The 21,871-nt window shown below is 48.9% G+C and overlaps 3 protein-coding genes across 4 annotated transcripts in view; 1 reads left to right on the top strand and 2 right to left on the bottom strand.

Annotated features, from left to right (window-relative positions):
• The window catches only part of HAS3 (hyaluronan synthase 3), a 25,981-nt gene extending 14,855 nt beyond the window's left edge, over positions 1–11,126 (top strand). The window contains exons 2-4 of one of the 2 annotated variants that reach the window (XM_029238123.1): positions 1,935–2,570; positions 5,771–5,872; positions 10,787–11,126. In XM_029238123.1, the coding sequence (XP_029093956.1) occupies positions 1,935–2,570; positions 5,771–5,872; positions 10,787–10,879 (831 nt within the window). In that variant the 3' untranslated portion in view covers positions 10,880–11,126. Of the gene's footprint in view, positions 1–1,934; positions 2,571–5,770; positions 5,873–6,680; positions 7,620–10,786 lie in introns of those variants that run through there. The other variant, XM_029238122.1, reaches the window with a different exon arrangement.
• On the bottom strand, positions 10,449–21,871 carry LOC114904342 (chromosome transmission fidelity protein 8 homolog). The gene is made up of 4 exons (XM_029238144.1): positions 21,776–21,871; positions 13,883–13,940; positions 13,504–13,621; positions 10,449–13,116 (listed from the first exon to the last, which is right to left on the bottom strand). The coding sequence occupies exons 2-4, from the start codon at positions 13,903–13,905 to the stop codon at positions 12,892–12,894; spliced, it is 366 nt and encodes a 121-aa protein (XP_029093977.1). The 5' UTR covers positions 13,906–13,940; positions 21,776–21,871; the 3' UTR covers positions 10,449–12,891.
• LOC114904336 (chromosome transmission fidelity protein 8 homolog) lies at positions 11,227–12,952 on the bottom strand. Its single transcript, XM_029238135.1, has one exon. It carries the CDS (start codon positions 12,893–12,895, stop codon positions 11,273–11,275), a length of 1,623 nt encoding a protein of 540 aa, XP_029093968.1. The 5' UTR covers positions 12,896–12,952; the 3' UTR covers positions 11,227–11,272.

The following is a 21,871-nucleotide window of genomic DNA, read 5'->3' as shown; positions in this document are numbered from 1 at the left end:
AGCCTGGCCAGTGTCTTCCCGGCTGCGTTAACCTGGTGGGCACCGCCTCCGGCACTGCACCGAGGCGGGGCGCCAGCGCCCGGCAGGTCGCTGGGTTGGCCTCGGCGCCCCCTGCCCTTTCCCAGAGCGCAGGGGGGCAGTAGTGCCCGCAGCACCCCCATGGCATTCGAGCTCTAGAGGGGGGCGGGGGCGCTCCTGGGCGGTGGATGCAGGGCCTAGGGATCCCTGGGCCGCAAGCGCGTGCGACGGCCGCGGGCTGGGGGTGGGGGGTGTGGGGGAGAGAAGGAAGGACGGGAGTCCTGCAGAGGAAGTACGCGGCAGGCTCCCCGGGATGGCGGGGCAGAGCGCCCGGAGGCCGCTTCCCGGAGAGGCGAGGCTGCCAACAGTACTTTCCGGACCGAAGCTGCTGGAATGCTGAGGCCTGAGTCTCCGGCTGATTGAGGCACTAACTGCGTGTTCCTCACCCCACCTATGTGAGAGGTGGCAGGGGAACAGACCCCCGGCAAGAAAGTGTGTTTGTGTTGAGGTGGGGGTCAGGAGTTGGGTTTAGTGAGACGTAGGCTTGGAGCAAGCTTGGAAGTGAGACCTCATTGTCTGTAAAGGGTGGGTTGGTGGTGGCGGTGGAGGAAACGATTCTCCAGATCAGGCAGGTGGCAAGGAGGGGAGATGGGGAGAAGGCCTCAGAATGGAGGGCAGGGAGCTGGCCTCAACAGCCTTCTCCCATCTGCATCCACCTCCCCACGTGGGTCATCTTCAGGGCTACTAATCAGTAAAATGATTTACCCGAGGCCTATGGAGCAAGAAACCACTGGAATCCCTCCTGAGCGGGATGCTACGTCCCAGAGAATTTGCGCAAGGTCAGGCCGCCAGGAGGTAGTAGAGCTGTCTCAAGCACAAGACTTGTGGTTCCGAGTGCTAGGCTCTTTTCATTAAAAAAGCTATTTCCAATTGGGCAGATGCTAGAAGCCCTGACTTGGTTGCAAACAAAACCTGGCAGCATTTCCAGGAGTGGTGGGGCAGGGGGACGTGGACAGAGATTCTGTGTGGGCGCTAGGACCAAGTAGATGGGGCTTCCCAGGCAGCCACCCCTCCCAGGCTGCTGCAGTGGTGGCTGCAGTTCCCTCTGGTGCCCCAGTGCTGGGCTTCCAGGACGGCCGTCCACACCCCAGCGCTCATTTTTTCTTCTCTACCTTGTCTGCTTTTCCTGATTGTTTTCCCTTTCTTCCCTGCCTCTCAAATAAATGAGAAAAAGATGAGAAAGCAGAGAACATAGGGAAAGTTTCTTACCAATTTAGCTGTTTTGAGAAAGGGAAGCTGTTTCCTTCTTTTTTTCCTCTGGCATCTCTTTGTTTCCTGTCTTTTCCTTCCCCACTTTCTTCATGGGCCTCATTGGTGTAATCCCCTAGTGGGTATAGGCCAGGTAGAGGCTGCCTACCTGCCCCTGCCCCCCCCTCCTTCTTCCTGGCCCCTCAGGTGCTCAGAGCTTCCTCTGGCCTCAGGCTCACCCCTACTGAAGCTTGCCTATGAGAGCTTTGTGTCAGGCAGATCCCAGTTCTGCCACCAGCTAGGTATCACACAGCTCTCTCTGGCTTTGGTTTGTCTAACCATAAAAATGCTACTTTAAGTGCTTTACATATGTAACCCATTTAATCCTTAAAGATGCTAGGAAGTTAGTGCTGCAACCCACATTTTACAGATGAATTAACTAAGGGGTAGAACACAGTCACACAGATAGTGTCAGAGCTGGGATTTGAACCCCAGTAGTCTGGCTTCTGAGTCTACAGACAGTCTTAGTCATGCTCAATAAATGGTAATTGTTTTTATTAGTGGGTCATTTTCCCGGTTCTGGGCCAGGCCCAGAGAAAATGCCCCCACTGCCATTGACCAGGGATGCTGCCTCTGCCTGACCCACGTCTCCCACCTTCTCCCACCAGATGCCGGTGCAGCTGACAACAGCCCTTCGTGTGGTGGGCACCAGCCTGTTTGCCCTGGCAGTGCTGGGTGGCATCCTGGCAGCTTATGTGACAGGCTACCAGTTCATCCACACAGAAAAACACTACCTGTCCTTCGGGCTGTACGGTGCCATCCTGGGTCTGCACCTGCTCATCCAGAGCCTGTTTGCCTTCCTGGAGCACCGGCGCATGCGGCGGGCAGGCCGGCCACTGAAGCTGCCCTCCCCGCTGCGGCGCTCTGTGGCGCTCTGCATTGCTGCATACCAGGAGGACCCCGACTACTTGCGCAAGTGCCTGCGCTCAGCCCAGCGCATCGCCTTCCCCGACCTCAAGGTGGTCATGGTGGTGGATGGCAATCGCCAGGAGGATGCCTACATGCTGGACATCTTCCATGAGGTGCTAGGTGGCACCGAGCAAGCCGGCTTCTTTGTGTGGCGCAGCAACTTCCATGAGGCGGGTGAGGGTGAGACGGAGGCCAGCCTTCAGGAGGGCATGGACCGCGTGCGCAACGTGGTGCAGGCCAGCACCTTCTCATGCATCATGCAGAAGTGGGGAGGCAAGCGAGAGGTCATGTACACGGCCTTCAAGGCCCTTGGTGATTCAGTGGACTACATCCAGGTAAGCGTGCCTCCCTAGGTGTATGTGGACATGTGGATGTGTCCAGCCAGGCAGGCATACTCTCCTGGGGACTTTTAGGTCCAGTCTAGGTCCTTTGTGTTGTGCACATTCCTCCTCTGCACTTAAGAAGGCAGTAGGCACCATGGTTCTCAACAGCAGTCCTGGGGTTAAAAAGACCTGGGAGGGAATCCTGGTTCTGCTGTTACTTAGCTCTGTGACTCTGGGCAGGCCTATGGATGGGTATCCTAATAATAGCAAACAGGTGTAAAGTGTATAGTATTTACTTATACCAGACACTGCTGTAGGCACTTCATACATTTTAGTTCTTTTAATCCTCGTAATACTCCTAGGAGATAGGTACTGTTATTATTTCCACTTACAGAAACTGAGCCTGAAGCACAGAGAGGCTAAGTAACTTGCCTAATGTCACATGGCAGTAAGGTGCAGAGCCAGGATTTGAGCCTCGGCAGTCTGTCCTTGTCCGCTGCACAATACTGCCTCGATACTGGCAACATGGGGATGAGCCTCTTCATAAAGAAGTGTGGGGAAGAGCAAAAAAATAATCATGCTGCCAAGCACTCAAATAGTTTTAGTTATGGACTAAAAAGTCCAACTCTTTCTGGTGTCAAGTTCTTATCTGTGAGGTGGAGGGACACGTGCGAATCATCCCCCACCCCGATTCTGCAGCCATCTTGGCAGGGCCAGGACCCTGAACAGACCCTGCCTAGCTTCCAGCCAAAGCAGGCATTGACACCAGCCTGGAAATTTTATTATGCTGACAAGGTTAACATTGCTCCAATTTTCTTTTCCTTTTTAAAATTAATTTTATTTTTGGCTATGTTGGGTCTTCATTGTGGTGCATGGGCTTCTCATTGTGGTGGCTTCTTTTGTTGAGCAGCGTGGGCTGTAGGCGTGCGGGCTTCAGTAGTTGTGGCACTCAGGCTCAGTAGTTGTGGCTCGTGGTCTCTAGAGCACAGGCTCAGTAGTTGTGGCACACGGGCTTAGTTGCTCCGCGGCATGTGGGATCTTCCCGGACCAGGGCTCGAACCCATGTCCCCTGCATTGGCAGGTGGACTCTTAACCACCGCACCACCAGGGAAGTCCCCTGCTCCAATTTTCAAATAACAGAACCTAGAGAAAACTGATGAAAGGTCATGCATTTCAGTACCAAGTAGAAGCTGACACCCAGGACCCCAGATTTCTGGTCCAGCATCCACTGTCCACTCCTCTGTTCCTGCCCTTCTCTGTTGCTTGAATGGATAGCGGCTGCTGCGGTAGCCCACCTACGTGCCAGCAGTCTTGCTGACAGCATGTTGCATACTCCAATATTCAAATTTTCTTTACTGTACCCACCTAAAATTAGCTTGCCACAGATTTTTTGTTTTTGGCTGTTTAGAAAGTTGAAATGAGAGTTGGCATATTTGTCTTTTTCTGTCTTCTTAGGCCCAAGGACCTCCTCAGCCTTGGAGAGGGAGGGATGTGAGACAGTTCTTGATTCTGCAGTTCACCTAGGGTCAAGGGGCCTTTGAGACTTGCCTGGGGACTCAGAAGATTTAGAAAAAGCCCTTGAGCCCTCCTGGCACGTGCTCAAGCTGTCGTGACTCTGTCATCTACTCCCTTGAAGCACAGGATCCCCCCAGACCTGCTCTACCACACCTCTTCCTTTCCTCTGTGCTCTGGTGGATCAGCAGATAGGCTCATGCACCTGAGCCAGCCTTTCTTTTGAAGGCTCTGGGCTCACTACTTGGGGCAGCCCTGGGTGCCAGTCATTAAACACTCTGGGTTTCTGCCTGTCTTCATGAGCCCTGCTGAAGGTGTCTTTCCCTCTTCGGGAGATAACCCTGCTCCAGCCAGTGGGGAAACTCAGGCGGCCAAGAGCTCTAACTTTCCTAACCTTGCTCAGCTGGAAAGACCTCCCTGGGGTGAGGGAAGCCAAGCAGCGTGAGGAATGAGATAGGGTCATGGCAGGAAGTAGTCTTGAGACCAGCAGCCCTAGGAAGCTTGGCCGGTAAGCTGAGGGGGCTCTGGGAGTCTGGCCTGAGGCTCCCTGGGGGCCTTCCCAGTCTGGGCCAGGATTGTAAGGATGTGTCATTGTGCAGGTAGGAGGGAGTGGCTGTGATGACTCTGCCTGGTTCCCCCTCTGCCTTCTGCTGCTTGTCTATGGCCACTGAGTCTTCCAACGTGGAGAGAGAAAGCATAGGGTTGGAGTGTAGAGGGCGGCCCCCTTCCTGAAGGCTAATAGGCCCTCAGCAACTTTAGTAAAAGGATTTTAGGCTTTTGCAGAACAGGGTTTGGGCTTATCTGTGGATACTGTTCTTTGCTCTCTCAGGGGTCAGGAAACCAATCCCTCTACTCTGGTTATCTGGGCTTTTTGTATCATCTCAATTTTCTAGTAAACAGAGAAGGAGTCAGCCACCAGAGTAAGTGTTTGTAGCCCAGGTTCAACTAATAACAGGCCACCTGTTAGAAATAAACCAGGAGTCTCCCTAGGAAAGGCGGGCAGGTGGGCAGGATTTGATCCAGGTCCTGACTGGAGGTAGCTGGTGCCAGCTTCCAGGCCCATCCAGAGTAGAATCTACGTGAGAGCAGCCCTTGGCCATGCTGTGCCCTGATCTGGGAGACTTGGCCAACAGAACACAGAAGGCCTGGCAGCCTCATTAGAGGTCCTGTGACTGGGCTAAATACATCCTCCACTTAGGCTGGTTGTCTGAGAGGCCAGAGGCTGAAACAGGGAAGACCCTGTTCTTAATAATCCTATGAGCAAGCTTTGGGCAGTAGCCTCTGGCAGGAGCCATTTCTTGGCCTTCTGAGAAATGTCTGCTGGTCCTGGTCTAGCCACAATGCTTGCCATCTGATTTCAATGACTTTTTGAAGAGAAATACTATTTTGAAGAGAAATAATATTTTGAAAAATATTTTAAGACCACTTCTGAGGAGGCTGGCTCTGTAAGGGGCTAAAGATTTCGCCAGTGCTAAGCACTTCTCCCTTTCTGGGCCCAGCACGGAATGTCTCCTGGAGATCTCTCGGTCTAGTGGCTATTAAGCCTGGTACCTGAACTCGTTTTCTTACTTTCCTTTGTTATTCATTTCACCCCTTCCATTTGGCATAGACTTCTCTGCTAGTAGCTTGAAGTGTATCATGTGAAAGGTGTGTGTGTGTACCTGAGGTCGAAATGGACTGATAGTGCATTCCCTCTGCAGGTGTGTGACTCTGACACTGTGCTGGATCCAGCCTGCACAATTGAAATGCTTCGAGTCCTGGAGGAGGACCCCCAAGTAGGAGGAGTCGGGGGAGATGTCCAAGTAAGAAGTAACCAAGGATTCCTGGGGGGGGCGGTCTGGATTCTTTCTGCTTCTTAATCTAATTGGATATGCTTAGGAATGGACATCTTGACTTCCTAGTGTTTTGGAGGGGTGTTTCCTCTTTGACAGTTTTCAGTGGTATCAAAGGGCTCATCTGCTACCCAACCCCTTTCCTGTTAAGTGGGGAGAAATTACTTAACAGGTATATAGAGAGCCTATGCTGCTGGGAGGGGCACAGTGTTCTGAGGCCATCCATCCTGGAGGGGGCTTCCTTTTTGGCCAATGGTGCACCAAGCAACTCCGAAGTTAGACCCCTGAGAAACCCTTGCTCTTAGGGATGTTGCACTGAAGAGCTCCGGGCAGTATGGTACAAATAAAGGGTCAGATCTTCTTCCAAGGGTACTGCTGGCAACATACCATGTCTTCCCAAGAAGCTTTCCAACTGCAGAAAGGGTCAGGATGGGTGGCTGGGGTGTGTGCTTCTTTCTCAAGCCTTTCTCTTGGCCACCACCACAGGCTGCCTCCTGAGATTGAAGGTGGCTTTAACTGCTAGAGCAACTTCATTGGGACAGTCAGTGCAGAGGACACGGAGGAGAGGTGGGGCTGGTGCTGGGGAGAGTGACTGGGTGTGGTCGCCTCCTCTGAGCCTCTGGTTTCCCAGCTCTGGCTGGGCGAGGACTCACGGCCAGGAACTGGAGCAATGGGCTCCAGCACTTGGGGTGTAGGGAGGCCTCGTGGTCTCTGGTGTCTGTCTCCTGGGGCTCATGTCCTCAGGCAAGGAGGCCCAGCATCTCTGGTTCCCTTGCAGATCCTCAACAAATACGATTCATGGATCTCCTTCCTGAGCAGTGTGCGGTACTGGATGGCCTTCAACGTGGAGCGGGCTTGCCAGTCCTACTTTGGCTGTGTGCAGTGCATTAGCGGGCCCTTGGGCATGTACCGTAACAGCCTCCTTCAGCAATTCTTGGAGGACTGGTACCATCAGAAGTTCCTAGGCAGCAAGTGCAGCTTTGGGGATGACCGGCACCTCACCAACCGAGTCCTGAGTCTCGGCTACAGGACTAAGTATACAGCTCGCTCTAAATGCCTCACAGAGACCCCCACCAAGTACCTCCGGTGGCTTAACCAGCAGACCCGCTGGAGCAAGTCTTACTTCCGCGAGTGGCTCTACAACTCTCTGTGGTTCCACAAGCACCACCTCTGGATGACCTACGAATCAGTGGTCACGGGTTTCTTCCCCTTCTTCCTTATCGCCACAGTCATACAGCTTTTCTACCGTGGCCGCATCTGGAACATTCTTCTCTTCCTGCTGACAGTGCAGCTGGTGGGCATTATCAAGGCTACATACGCCTGCTTCCTTCGGGGCAACGCAGAGATGATCTTCATGTCACTATACTCCCTTCTCTATATGTCCAGCCTCCTGCCAGCCAAGATCTTTGCCATTGCTACCATCAACAAGTCTGGCTGGGGTACCTCTGGCCGAAAAACCATTGTGGTGAACTTCATTGGCCTCATCCCTGTGTCCATCTGGGTGGCAGTCCTCCTTGGGGGGCTGGCCTACACAGCTTACTGCCAGGATCTGTTCAGTGAGACGGAGCTAGCCTTCCTTGTCTCTGGGGCCATCCTGTACGGCTGCTACTGGGTGGCCCTCCTCATGTTGTATCTGGCCATCATTGCCCGGCGATGCGGGAAGAAGCCAGAGCAGTATAGCTTAGCTTTTGCTGAGGTGTGACGTAGCCCTCAAGCAGAGCGGGAAAAGTGCAATGGGTAAGGGAGGGAAGGGGAATGGAGAAGATGGGGTGGGAGGGAGGAGGGAGTGCTGTTTTAGTTTTTTAATGGTCCAAAGGACAAATGTGAAGTGCAAAGAATGGTGACTGTAGTACGGCCTGGGCCAGCTCTGCTTAGAGGAGGCAAGTCCAGCTCAGGGTGATGGAGGAGGCATGTATGTTTTCAGGCCGCCTGTCTGCTTGCCTCTGTGCACACAGTGGCCTCTGGGCAACATTCCACTTCCTCCCCTGAGATCCAGAGGGAACTCAGAAGTGTGCTAAACCAAACAATAAGTTCCATTCAGTGGCAGCTTCTGACGGGTGAGTAAGCAAGGAGGGTCCGTGGGAAGCGGTTCTCTTAGCCCACCTGAACAAAATCAGAGGTGGTGGGAGAATTTGAGAGATCTGGGCCAGCTAGTAACGTGTCCCCACCTCGATCTAGTTATCAATGCAATAAGATTGTGCCTGAAATACAAAGCCCAGAAGCCTGATCTTTGGGCATCAGAAAACAGGGTCCAGGAATGGTGCTTTCTTATGTGAAGTACTGCATTCCACATCTCAACATCCCAAGGATGAGCCAGACTAGCAGGGAGTTAGCACTGGACTGGTTTTAAGTGTGAAGTGTGTGTATATATATGTTAAAAAGGAAAGTTTGCCAGGAGGAACAAACGGTGGTGGTGGTGCTAAAGGCCATAGCTCAAGGCTCTATGGAGGCCTTGAGCTCAATGTATTCTACCTGGAAATTGCCCACATATCTAGATTGTCTTGTCTGTGATCTCTACTGAGGAGATAAAATGTTTTCGTCATCTACCAGGAAGATTAAACCCCAACATGCTCAGAAAGGAAGTGAGGGCTTGGGTATTTCAACCTGTATACTCCTGAATTCTGCTCTCAAATTCAGCTCTGAGTCTAAGACAGCCTCCTCACTTCGCTTCGCTTCACTTCACAGTGATAGTCACCTGTTCCACCCTCCTCCTCATCGGGAAAGTTCTTCAAGGTGGCAGAGTGACACAGAGCCTGGACTCTCACGGGCCCCTCTGCAATAGGCAAGCCTGCCCTCAGCACGTGGGGAAAAGCTATTAGGAGCCTCTGACCACACTGGCTACAGTCTTGGAACTGCCTGGACAGATTCCTTGGCAGATGAGCAGTACCCATGACGTTCAGGCTACGGTTGTTGACAATCACCTCTAATGGAAAGCTTTTCAGTGTTCCCTAAGGGAACCCTCAATCCAAGCTGGTCATCGTTGAGCCTGTCCATTCTCCTCAGTGGCTTCTCCAGGGAATTCTTACAGCCAAGTGGTGGATAGTCATTACTGCATTTGCTTGCTTCTGTCCAGAAACCAAACTAGGAGATGGAATTGGTATCTAAATCCTAAGGTTCTTCTCTCACGCCTCTCAAGGCTGTTTGATTTCCCTCTTTTTTGGAGGGGGAGTGAGGGAAGGCCATTTTCTACAGATCTGCAATCCACAGACTGTTCTGAGCTCTTGGATTTGAAAACTGGGATATTGACTAAGCCTTTGACTTAGAGGTTGCTTGCTCAAGCGTGCTTTCTCGCCAAACATCCACTCTCAGAGGGGCCTGCTGAGCCCTCAGAACCAGCACTAAGGTGGACAGTAGTCGAGGGGGCAAGCCTCTAGTGTGCCCAGGTGCTTCCTACGAAGGAACAAAGTGTGCTCTGAGCCAGACTGGCAAACCCTGGTGCTTCATCTCCCGTGAACTCGGAGGTCTTCCAGCTGCAGCGAACACTGCTGCATCACACAGACCTTGAGTTTGTAAGAAGACGACTGCTGGTTGACATCAGGCCTAATCCATGAAGGCTGGGAAGAGGCGGCAGGCGTTTGCTGAAGGCAGTTGTTCCAGGCTCTTCCATGTTTTTGCTGGCCAAGAAGTAAACTATTTTGAGCATTACAATGGAAGAAATCCGGTCAGCCAACTGCAGAGCTCAGACTTCACTAAGGGCTTGTTTTTCTTCAGCTTTTACTTGAAGGTTAATGTAGGATGGACTCCCAGATGGAGAACTCTTGGCTGTCCTACCATCAGCTCTGCCTTGCTCTGTGACAATCAACTTTCTCCAGATCAAGAGAAGGCAGGTACAAGTAGTGGGCCCACAACGTTTGACCTCAACTGGTTTTTCTAAGTTATTTTGTACATTTTTCAGCAGCGAAACCAAACTGGGTCTTCAGCTTTATTCCCGTTTCTTGTAAGGGAAGAGCCTTTATACAATTGGACACATTTTGGGTTTTCCTCAATGAGAATTTTAATCCTCTTTTGTATTATTTCTACAATAATTTGTAAACATATTTATTTTTACTTTTTTTTTTTTTTTACTTTCAGGTCAAATTTTTTATACTGCACTTATTTGTCAAAATAAAGATTCTCACATAATGCTGGTACCTCTGAGCTCCTCCCTCCCTCTTTGTACTTAACAAAAGCTAGCTCTTTATTCCAGTTTCAAGATTGGTACTCGAGGAAGAACTAGTTTTGCCAAGGAAATTCCAGTGGAACTCAGAAGCAGGTAAGTTGTCACAGCTGCCTCTGGCCCTGGGGAATACAGTAGGTCTACCTTGATAACTGCACACCTATGGTGGCTTAATTTTTTATTGTAGAGAGTGGACTGGGTCTTTGGTGAAATTACGAGCCAGTGAGTGAGCCCTAGTTAACCAGCTAAGGCTAAAAACCAAAGCTTGCTTACTCCTTGAAAATGTCATTATCTGGAAGGTAATGTAGGACTGTGGCCAAGCTGAAACAATGAAAAGCAGTGGGTAAACTTCCTTCCCTGTGGAACAGGTAATAAAAAGGGAGTGAAATCAATAGCCCTCTCGTCCCATTTATTAAAGAAACAGTAAGAAAAGGTACAATGCAGGAAAACACCAACCATCCTTTCACATCAGGCTGAACGAAGCACAGTGATTTCTCCCCTTCACTCCCCCCACCCCCACCCCAATTCCCATAACCCCATCCACGTCCGTTTAATTTTGAGGTTCTCTGATTGGGAGTACCAGTGGAGAGGGAGCGGGATGAGCAGTGGAGCCTTGATCCTGGCCTTCTCTAAGTAAGTCCCAGGAGAAGGGAGTTGCAGGCCCGGTCAGGCCAGCAGAAATCTGGTGGCTCTCTGAAGTGGCTGCACTTCCCTGTTCTGTGTTCCAGCCCCCAGGGGAAGGTATGGCAGTAGAGCGTGACCAGGTCAGCGCTGCTGAAGCATGGTCCACTCACCAACGCAACATTTCTAGACAGCAGTGAGCTGATTCTCCGGTGGTGAGCAGGGGACCGCATATGAATTGGAACCTGCAGGCCAATGTATCCCTGAGGAAAAGTCCACAAGAACAATTCAAGAAACTAGTAAGAAACAAGGGGCAGAAAGCTGTGGGACAAAAGCACAGCAGGCTTCTGGAAGGCTGGAGATTCCTTCTCGCAAGGCGGGATCATTCCCACCTGTCAAAGTCCATGTCCCACAGATAACATTTCACCTTCAGTCAAGAAAGACGCAGGGGGGGGAAGAAGGCTCATTTGAATTTGAGCCCCAGCTATGTACTTCAGACTGTAGCTCCATATCTACCCTTTCACCTAAAACACAGCCCCTGCCCAGAACCACAGTGCCTGGAAACCAAGGTGGTCCTGGAGAGAAAATGGTGTTTAAGGGGGTAACATTCCATTTGGGTACATTGCAGCCATTGGACCCCCTGGTCTGGGGAAAGCAGCTGGGTTTGTGCCAGGGAGGCTCCCCACTCTAGGAAATGGGACCAAAGTCTTGCTTACAGGGCCATTCATCCTTGGAAAGGAAGCTGGGTTTAGACCCAGGGTCCCAGTTGGCCTTGCAAAAGGAGCTGGGTTGATACCCACCGGGCCTGCTGGCGAAGAGCCTAGGGGCCCAGGAGCTGACCTGGGGAAAGTAACCTGACCAGGGCCTAACGGGCCAGTAGACCTTGGGAAGGTAGCTGGACTTGGACCCTGTAAACCAGTGGCCCTTGGAAAGTTAGCTGGGTTGGAGCCTAGTGGCCCAGAGGCTCTTGGGAAAATTGCCGGACTTGAGCCCTGGAGGCCAGCAGACCTCTGGAAGTTAACTGGGTTTGAAGCCAATGTGTTAGAAGATTGAGAGAAAGCAGCTGGGTTCAATCCCCCTGAACCTGTCCCCCTTGGAAAAGGATTAGCATTTACTCCCATGGGGCCAGTGGGCCTTGAAAAATGAGCTGAATTAGGGCCAATGGGGCCAGGAGCCCTCGACATGGGAGATGGATTTGGCCCCGGAAGGCCAATTCCCCGAGAGCCAGGACCCGAGTTTGGGCCTATGGGGCCAGGTATTCTAGCCATGGAAGATGGGCTTGTGCCCATGTTTCCAGAAGACTGTGAGAAAGCAGCTGAATTTGCTCCTAAAAGACCTGCTGCTCTTAGAATGGGTGCAAGATCTAGGCTTTGAGGTCCAGCCATTCTTAAGTTAAGACCAGATCCTGTGCCCAAGAGGCCACCTGCTCTGGTGTCCAAATTAGGGCTTGGAGCCAGGCCACCTGCCCTTGGGTTAGGCCCAAGGCCTGGGCCCAGGCCACTTGACCTTGGGTTCGGCCCAAGGCCAGGGCCTGGAAACATACCTGACCTCGGGGCAGGGTTTGTACCTACAAAGCCTGATCTCAGATTGGGACTTGGTCCGGGGCCCAGGCCAACGGGCCTAGGATTGGGAGGACCATTCCCAGAAGTCAACAGGACACCTGCTCTCAGGTTGGGTCCAGATCCAGGGCCCATGGGGCCACCACTTCTGGGGTCAGGACCTGTTCCCAGAAGACCACCTGGCCTTGGGTTGGACATAGGACCTGGCCCTGGGAGACCCCCTAACCTTGGGTTAGACAGAGGCCCTGGGCCTGGAAGAGCCCCTGCTCTAGGATTTAGAGCTGACCCTGGGCTTGGGCCCAAGAGACCACCCGGCCTTGGGAAAGAAACTGCACCTGTGCCAGTGGGATTCATCCCTCTTGGAAAAGAAGCCATGCCTGGGTCACGAGCACCAGCAGGGAAAGGTGCTGGATTTGAAGCCAATGAGCCTGATGAAGTTGGAAAAGGAGACGGGTTCCTTGGAAACGGGGCCAAATTTCCACCAAGAGAGCCGGTTGCCATAAGGAAGGGATCTGAGTTCATACCCAGAGGGTGGCCTGTGTTTAAAGCAGGACCCCCTTGTGGTCCCAGGGAACTGTCCATCCGTCCTCGAGGTGGCAGCGGAGCACGAGTCCAAGGAGTTGGCCGCTCTCTAGGGAAAATCCGGGGTTCTTTCATACTTTCTTGGGGACGTTGGTGATAATGGGCTTGGGGCGAGTTTTGAAAAGGATCTTGTTTTTGATGAGTGCTGTTACCACGTACTGGGTGCCACTCCTGCAGTCAAGATCATCACAGTCCTGCTCCCCGGGAGTGTGTTTAACAAGGACGGCAAAAGGTTTCTCCAGATGGATGATTTTCCCATACAGGATATGATGCCCCACGATCAGCACAGGGATTCCCTTTGGCAGAACAAGAATGAGATGCCTGAGGTTCAGGGCAAGGTCGTAACATTCAGGTGCCTTCTAGAGATGCTCTTGGGAGGCAATGCTGGCACCTCCACTCCCTCAACCACTGTTGAGAAGCCACAAAGGACAACCCACCCTCATATCCTTTTTACTCTTTCTAGCCCCAAGTAAGAGAATTTCTACTTTTAGAACTGTGACCTTTCCAGATTCCCCAAAGCTAAATTTCCCTGCTACTGCAGAGGTGGGGGGAGAACAAGCAATGGCTTAGCTAGACCTTGAATAACAAACCTGAGGGCAGTCCTCACTCTGGGTCCTGGGAGCACCACCTTGGTGTAGCTTGCTTTCCTGAAGCATTAGGCAGGGAAAGAAAAGTCCCCTCACCTCAGTGGTGTAATGTAGGTCTCCCAGGAGGTTTCCAGCTAATCCAGTGCTGTAGCGAGCCTCGATCTCCCCCTGTAGCTCCATCAGCACCCATTCTGCCAGGCCTCCAGCCCCAGCACTGCAAGCAAAGGGCTGGTGGTTACAATATTTTGGAGGGGTGAAGGATGAGTAATAGTGTCCTACACCACCATTCAAGGCCCAAGAGATCTCTTTGCTGAGCACGAATTCTTGGGAAACTGGGCAGTGCTAGACACTGAACTAGAAATGCAAGGATTTGTGCAAGATGCACCTAAGGACCCCAATTCTTCCAGGGAAATTTCAAACCTATATAGCCCTAATCATTCAAGCTAAATTAAAAAAAGTCTCAAAAGGTACTCACCTGGAAATAATGATCTGCACCATGAGCTTCCCGTCTTTAAAAAGCAACTGAAAATAAGCTGTAGAGAAAAAAAATTTCTTTAGGATAACAACAATAGCTAACATTTGTCACTTACTATGTGCTGGCACTTTTGTAAGTGCTTTAGACATATTTAATTTCAATCCCCTAATAACTCTATAACATGTAACATTTTAAAACTGATATTGTACATATAAAATTGCTTCAGATCACCAAGGGTCAACTACAGGGTGGAAAGTTAATAGGTATCACAACTGTGTACAAGGTCGCATAGCTACTAGTCTACGAGCCAGGATCTGAACCCAACACATACACCGCAGAGCCCACACTCTTGGCCAGTATGCTAACTTGCCTTTCTCAAGGATATTATATTTTCCATTCTGCATGGTTCTAAAAAACTAAGGAATTCTTTTAGGTTTTACTTTTTCCTTTGGTGATGATATAAGCTTCATGTCTGCCACTTTGGTTATCTTATATTTCAAGGTTCAAATGATCTCTTTTAACTAAAAGCCAAGAGAATGGAAAAGGTCTTCCAGACAACTTTAGTGAACGGTAAGCTGATTTCTGATATGATTCTCATCAAACACTTTGCCTATTTTTCATCATTTAGACACTAAGGATACCCTGACGCTAAATCTACTTTCGTTTTATACAATGGCACCACCTGGTGGCAAGTTTGTGGCACTCTACAAGAATGAGTTAAAATGGGACATTTTTGCCTGAAACAACTGGCTTCTTGTACTTTGTCTTCCTGAGAAGGATAGATTAATGGGGAGACTGAGGGATGGGGGATCTAAACTATAGCTTCTGTACAAATCTTTCCAATGAATAGATGGAGCCTAGTGGAAGGTTATCAGATCAGTGTTTACCAACTGTAGAACAGCAAGTTAATAGGAATTATAATTGTGCTCACAATTAGCAAACACCTGCTTAAAGTTAAACAGGTTTCCTTACTGACATGTTAATCTTTGTTTTGGATCTCCAGTGAAAAGTATATTCACAGCAGCCCTGTAAGACAGCGGAACCTCTTACTCTTGAGCACCAAACACATTTTGGAAATATGAGGTTGGTCAATCAGTGGTCTTCAAATTCAAATATAAAGAGCAGCTAATATTTATTCAATTTTTACTATGAATCAGATGCTGTGCATATATATCATGGGTGGTATCTCATTCAACCACTCTGAGATAGGGACTTATCCGTATTTTGCAGATAAAGTTACTGAGGGATACATTTGCTTTATGTGGCACACACACGGCTAGCAGGTGGTAGAGCCAACACAAGAACCTAGGTCATCCAACTTTACACTCATAATCAACACCCTCTCAAAGGAGAAAACCGAGAATAAAAAGGCATGAAGGCATCAGGCAGGCACTGAGTACATGCATTCAGCAAGAGCTGAATCAAGAAGTCATGTTTGAATAAGCCAGACCTGCTGTAGCAGTACCAGGTGTGGTACCGCTTGACAACAGGTAATACACTGGCTCAGGACGGCAAAGGTCTTCTGACAGATAAGAAGGCCCCACCTCCACCATCAACAGAACAATCAAAAGCACTTTTAATATTCTTCCAAGGTTTCTTGAAGGAGAGACTAATAATTTAATATTAGAAGGCCTAAATTCAGGTTCCAGCCTGTAAGTGTGGAACTCTTTCAGTGTCATCATACACCAGTCACTTAATGACCGTGGGGCTAAAACCTGGATTGTCTGACTCATTTAACTATCATGAAGACCAAATAAAACATATGTGGAGGGCTTCCTTGATGGCGCAGTGGTTAAGAATCCGCCTGCCAACGCAGGGGACACGGGGTCGAGCTCTCGTCTGGGAAGATCCCACATGCCACAGAGAAACTAAGCCCAGGCGCCACAACTACTGAGCCTGCGCTCTAGAGCCCGCGAGCCACAACTACTGAAGCCCACATGCCACAACTACTGAAGCCTGCGCACCTAGAGCCCGTGCTCCGCAACAAAGCAGCCCACGCACCGCAATGAAGAGTAGCCCCCACTCACTGCAACTACAGAAAGCCCGCGCAGCAACGAAGACCTGACGCAGCCAATAAATAAATTAAAAAAAAAAAATGTGGAGATGCTTTAAAGACTAACATATAGCTAATTTTTTAAAGAATGGGATAAATAAATCAACATTTCCACACTATAATTGTGAGTAAAATTCAGAGAATGGTAGGTACATTTTAGCCATGAATCAAAAAAGGCTCAATAATTGAAATTGAAGTTGTGAAGTTTCTAAAGGTTAATAAATGCATATAGATTGAGAAGAGTTCTTGTAAATAAGCTTTTGATGACTGATGAAATAGTATATTTTCCTTGATAAGTGTAAAATACAGGTGGTTTCACAGAAGCAACAGGGTGTTCACACAGATACAAATTTTAGGAAAATCATGGCAGGGAAGGAGATTAATCTTTAAGACCTCTGACCACATGTTTGAGATAGGAATGTGCAGACTGTTTAGGCAAAGGGGATGTAGAAATATTTTCAGTGCATTCCCCATTTCCTCGACAGTCTCCTATCAGAACAGGAATTCAAAACAGTGGCCTAAAGGGAATTCCCTGGTGGTCCAGTGGTTGGGACTCAGCACTTTCACTGCCGTGGGCCTGGGTTCAATCCCTGGTCAGGGAACTAAGATACCGCCAGCTGCGTGGCGCGGCCAAAAAATAAAAACAAAAACAAAAAAAACAGAAAAAACGGTGGCCTAAGTGAATAAAGGAAAACAGATGCCTAGTAGCTGGGTCAGAGTAGCTGTACCTCCATACTTGTCGCTGTGCTTCAATGAGCACACACAGCTCTCTATCCACTTATGTAGGAGGCCCTGCCTGAGTACACCTATTGATACTGGCAGACATCTAACAATTCTTGTAAAAATAAGAATTCTGTGGCCTAAAAACTTGTGCTAGACCTAATGAGATGCCGGAGATGTGAATACAAATGAAGTTCACACCCAGCTTACAAGAGTCTAGCTCACAGGAACCTGTGGACTGATACGGCTATATTTATGTACATGAGAGTGTAGTTACCAAGTTAGTAAGTGATGTAGGGGAAGGCATCCCTTTTGTGAATTTTAAAATTCTACTTTAGCACCTTAAAATATCCCATTGGCTGAATCAGATTCTTCTTCTTGCTCCTTGCTCTAGGCAACTATTCTCAAGAGTAGGTATGTATACCTGAGTAAGTCACTGATAACACACCTGATGGAGGTGACAGGGAATATGTATTTCACTTAGTGTGGAGATGACTAAAAAAGATAATGAGGGGCTTCCCTGGTGGCGCAGTGGTTGGGAGCCTGCCTGCTAATGCGGGGGGCACGGGTTCAAGCCCTGGTCTGGGAGGATCCCACATGCTGCAGAGCAACTGGGCCTGTGAGCCACAACTACTGAGCCTGCGCGTCTGGAGCTTGTGCTCCGCAACGAGAGGCCGCCATAGTGAGAGGCCCGCGCACCGCAATGAAGAGTGGTCCCCGCTTGCCACAACTAGAGAAAGCCCTTGCACAGAAACGAAGACCCAACACAGCAAAAATAAACAAACTCCTACCCCCAACATCCTCTTAAAAAAAAAAAAGATAATGAGAACATGCAGCCCAATCTGTCCTCATTCCCTTGAAAGTAGGCAGAAAAAATTAGTAGGAAAACAAGGAGGTGAAGAAGTATAATACAAGTCAAATCCTATTAGTAATAACAAGTAACATTATAATGAAAATTTTCCGTATAACAAAAAGATTTCTAAGTCTTCAGTCTCAACTCATTCCAACATTTAAAAATAAGCACAGCAATTTCTAAGTGCTTGTTCTAAGGTATTGCTTGTGTAGAAACTGCAGCTTTATCAAGAGCAACATCTGAAGGCACGGTTTGATGAATGTACCATATCAAATCATGACACTAAAAGGAGTCACTGGAAGAGACTGCCCAGCACCTCACTCTCAACAGCCTTGAGTTTAATCCCAGATTTAGCTAGGACCAACTAACTGGTCTTTGTTGAAGAATAATAATTCCAAGTTCCTGTACAGCCAGGAAGAACTGATGCCACTTTTCAAAAAGATGTTTAAATTCAATATATTTCAGAGCGGAGTCTCACAGGCCACAACTACAGTACATACTTGGAGACTTGGAGAGATAGGAAGGTGTGGAAAAAACCAGCCAAACACCTTTCCCCTGCAATGAATTATTTTGACTCCCTACCCCTCCCTTATAAAAGGGGGAAATGTTTTACTACTCAATTTTTGGGGGCCTTTACATAGCTAAACAAACTAAACACATAAGTTCTATATTCCTAACTTAGTCAAATGACTTTAGCTATGTAAACGAAACTTTTTAAAAAGCACTTTGTATGTTTTAACTATTTTTTCCCTTAAAGAAAAAAAAAAAGCCTTTGTGGGGGGCTTCAAGATTTCTAGAAATATTATCTAAGAAATTTCTAGAAAAATCTGAGGTTGCCCCAGATCATCCCCAGTCTTGAGACCTGGAGTTACTTTGGAGATCCTGAGTAAAGTCAAGACACTGTTGTTTCTCAAGACAGTGGTCCAGATGACTTCAAGACCCCTGAACAAACCACAGATGAGCAAAGAAACCCACATTCTCAGAATCAACCAAGACTCACAATGGGAACCCTAATCAAAGCTCAAAAGGTCTGTCTGAAATCAGACCAAATCTGGGATACATCTTATTTAACTGTCATTTTGAAAGTCATTAAAAACCTGAAAAATCAAAGTGCCACCACAATTTCTTAATTAGGAAGAAAAATTCAGGCAGAGCATTATTTTTGTAATACAAAAAGCTTCATTTCTCACATAGCTAAACCTTTTTGAACATTTATCTGGATTCTCTCTTTTCATCCTGAAAACAATCCTATGATACAGGTACTATCACTCCCATTTTACAGTGAGGAAACACGCTTAGAGAAGCTAAAGGTTAAGTAACTGGTGGAACAGCTAGTAAGTGGTAGACAGGGAATGTGAATTCTAACTCCTCCACAATCTGGCCTGTCCTGCAGTCCTCTCACACAGCACCTTCTCATGCAGGACATCAGTACAGGAACTTGCTTTACAAACATTAGTCTTTCTCATAACATCTCCCACAAGATGGCAAATAAACCACCTATGAAGAAGATGTTATATCTCGCCACCGAAGTAACTATGACATCTGTTGGGTAGGCAGCTCAAAACAAATGAGCCTGCTTTTCATCATATCCAACTGACGAGACTTAGGTTTCTGAAATCCCTAGAGATGTACTCAAGGTTACCTCCAGGATTTAAAACTATAGCCTAAACCTCCGTTTCCTGCCTGTGTAAGGCAAAGTAAGTCAAAAGAACAGAGCACATTCTTTGTCACTGATTCATCTAATCTCCTACAAAATTTCTTATCCATTGGTTTCTGAGTTGTTAAATTGTTAATATTACTAAGGTCTTACAGAGAACATCATGAGCAATGATCCTCATGATGGTTAACTGCCCCCAAAATAAAATGTAGCAGAAGAAAGCGTGGTATGTATCGTATTAAACAGATTATGCAGCTTTCACTGAAACAGGGGCTTTGACTCAATGATTTAACCTAACTACACATAATTAAATTTTATTACAGCTAAACAATGTTTAGCTGTAATAACATTGGCCCTTTCATCTTTTCTTGTTGCTTTTTAAACGGAATAAAGGCTTTAACTTTACAATTCTTAATTTAAAAACATTCATTTTTATTTTTAAAAATTAAATATATGACACAAAATGTTTGCAAATTGCTGGGCCAACAATTAGCACTTACTGAGTTCTTATTCGGTCCCAGAAACTACTCTTTGTGTTTAGGGATTCAGTGAGAACTGAATCAGACCTGGATTCTGATTCTGCCATTTATCTAGCCTGCGTATGACAAGGGGTAATTTAATCTCAGGTTGCAGTTTCTCCACCAATAAATTGAGCATAAAGAAAGCCCACCTCAAAGGGTGGTTGTGAACATTAAATGAAGTTTTGAATGTAAAGTCCTCAGCACAGTGCCTAACATGGTAAACCTTTAGGGTCAAGCTATTGATTACCTGGAGGAACATGGCATTTTCTTAGTACATGTTCAATAGAATGACTTTATACTACTCTGTGTACTTATTATTTTAATGTTTATAGTGGATTAAAACATCCTATAAAAGCAGCATGTTATCAGAATAAAATCAAGCTTACACAATGGGAGAACAATTCAAATATGGCAGTCAGGGTTCACCAAACTGCTTCTGGGATTAAGTTCTGGAACGTTTTTTACCTCTAAGCATGATAACTATTTCTCTGTGTGTCTTTCCATCAAATGAACAATTCAGGAACTTTTATATACAACTCAATACATTATTTTTATTAGCAGTGTTGTGATTTTGTGACTGATGGGGAGAGTCCAAGTTTCAAAGGGAAGATCTTGTCTCTTTGACAGGCTTATGTTATGTCATTAAGAGCTAAAATCCAGTTTCTAAATGAGAAGCTTGCTCTCCTTCAAAAAGGGGCCATGGAAGAGTAGGTGGAACTGAATGCTTCCAAACTTTTCATTAGTGAAGAGTGGGTTCAAAAACGTGTGTGGACACTATGCATACATGTGGTACTTTCCCATCACATTTTAAGATTCCCATGATGGAGGGAATCAATTACTGGTATTTGTAGACAATGGGTAGAAAAGATGACTTCAGTCGATCAGAGTTACTCCAGTTTTCTGCATCTTCTGCTACTCTGCGGCCCCTTCTACCCTTCCTCCTCCTACTGCTGTGGCACCCTATCTTCCCCAAAGCCCCTTCCTTTATAGCTCTACTTGAGGTCTCCCTCTGTACTGGATTCCCCTCCCACCAGCCCCCATCTTCTCCACCCTCTCCCCGACCCCCTCCCCTCCCTTCAATTTCAGCTACAAACACTTCCTATTTCTAGCCCCGCCCACTTTCTGGGACTTCTCCATCCGCTTCCCCTCTCCCCCCCCCCCAAACAAATTACCCCCGACTATCTCTAGGACCGCTTACCAAGCTGTTTAACCCTTTCTCCTATCTCCCAAGGAAACTACTCTTTAAACTGCCTTCCTCCACTCCCCACCCCCGGAATACTCTTTCCAAACCGTTCATCCTCCTCCCAAAGATCAGTCTTCAAACGTTACTCCTCTACCACCCTCATTTTCCAAATCGTTCCCTATTTCCCCCCCTCAATTCTTAAGTACTTCTCTCCTCCAGGACCCGACTCCACCCCACTCTTCTCTCGTCTCTCACTCCGCCCACAAATGAAGCTGGATCACTCTCCAGACTGTCTCTTCCTTCCAACCACCCTCCCAATTACCGCTCCCAGCAGCATCTCCCCCACGACTTAAAATGTCCCCTCGAAGGAACCTCACAGTCCCCCGCTAAGTCCCCTTTCTGATGTTCCCGCTACTTCCTGGGTTCCAGTTCTACCCCACTCTCGCAAGCATCCCGTGCTGGGTTCCCTCCCCACCCAGGGAAGAACCCCTTTCCGCACATACCTCGAGGTTCCGGCCCGCGCCGCCCCCTTCTCCGTCCTCCGCCCGCGCTCGGCCACTCTTTCCGCCCTTCTCCCGCTCCGCCCTGCTCGCTCCCTTCCTTCCCTCCGCCTTCCGACTCCACATTGCTCCCTTCTCCACAATTCCCGGCCCTCCTACCAGGGGGCCCCTCGGGGTCGCCCCCCCCCTCTGTACGGCCCCCCCCCCCCCCCCCCCCCTTCCCGGCCCCCCCCCCCCCCCCGCCGCTCCCCCACTCCCCGCCCCTCGGCTCGCCATTCTTCTTCTCGAGCCGCGTGCCCCGCCCGGCCCCAGCTCCCTAGCTTCCCGCTCCCTCGCACCCTCGCCCCCATTCCCGGCTCGGCCCTCGCTCCCCGCGGCCTCCCGCGCTCCCTGCCCGCGGCCTGACCTGCAATGGCGGCCGCCGAGCGCGGCGCCGCGCGGCCAACGGGCGACAACCGAACCTCCCGCCGCCGTCGCCGCCGCCGCGAGCACTGCCTGCGCA

Source organism: Monodon monoceros, unplaced genomic scaffold (assembly GCF_005190385.1).
Source record: "Monodon monoceros isolate NGI ecotype Baffin Bay Population unplaced genomic scaffold, NGI_Narwhal_1 Super_Scaffold_10, whole genome shotgun sequence".
Lineage (NCBI taxonomy): Eukaryota > Metazoa > Chordata > Mammalia > Artiodactyla > Monodontidae > Monodon > Monodon monoceros.
Note: the sequence above shows the minus strand (reverse complement) of the source record. Positions and strands in the feature narration are given on the sequence as shown.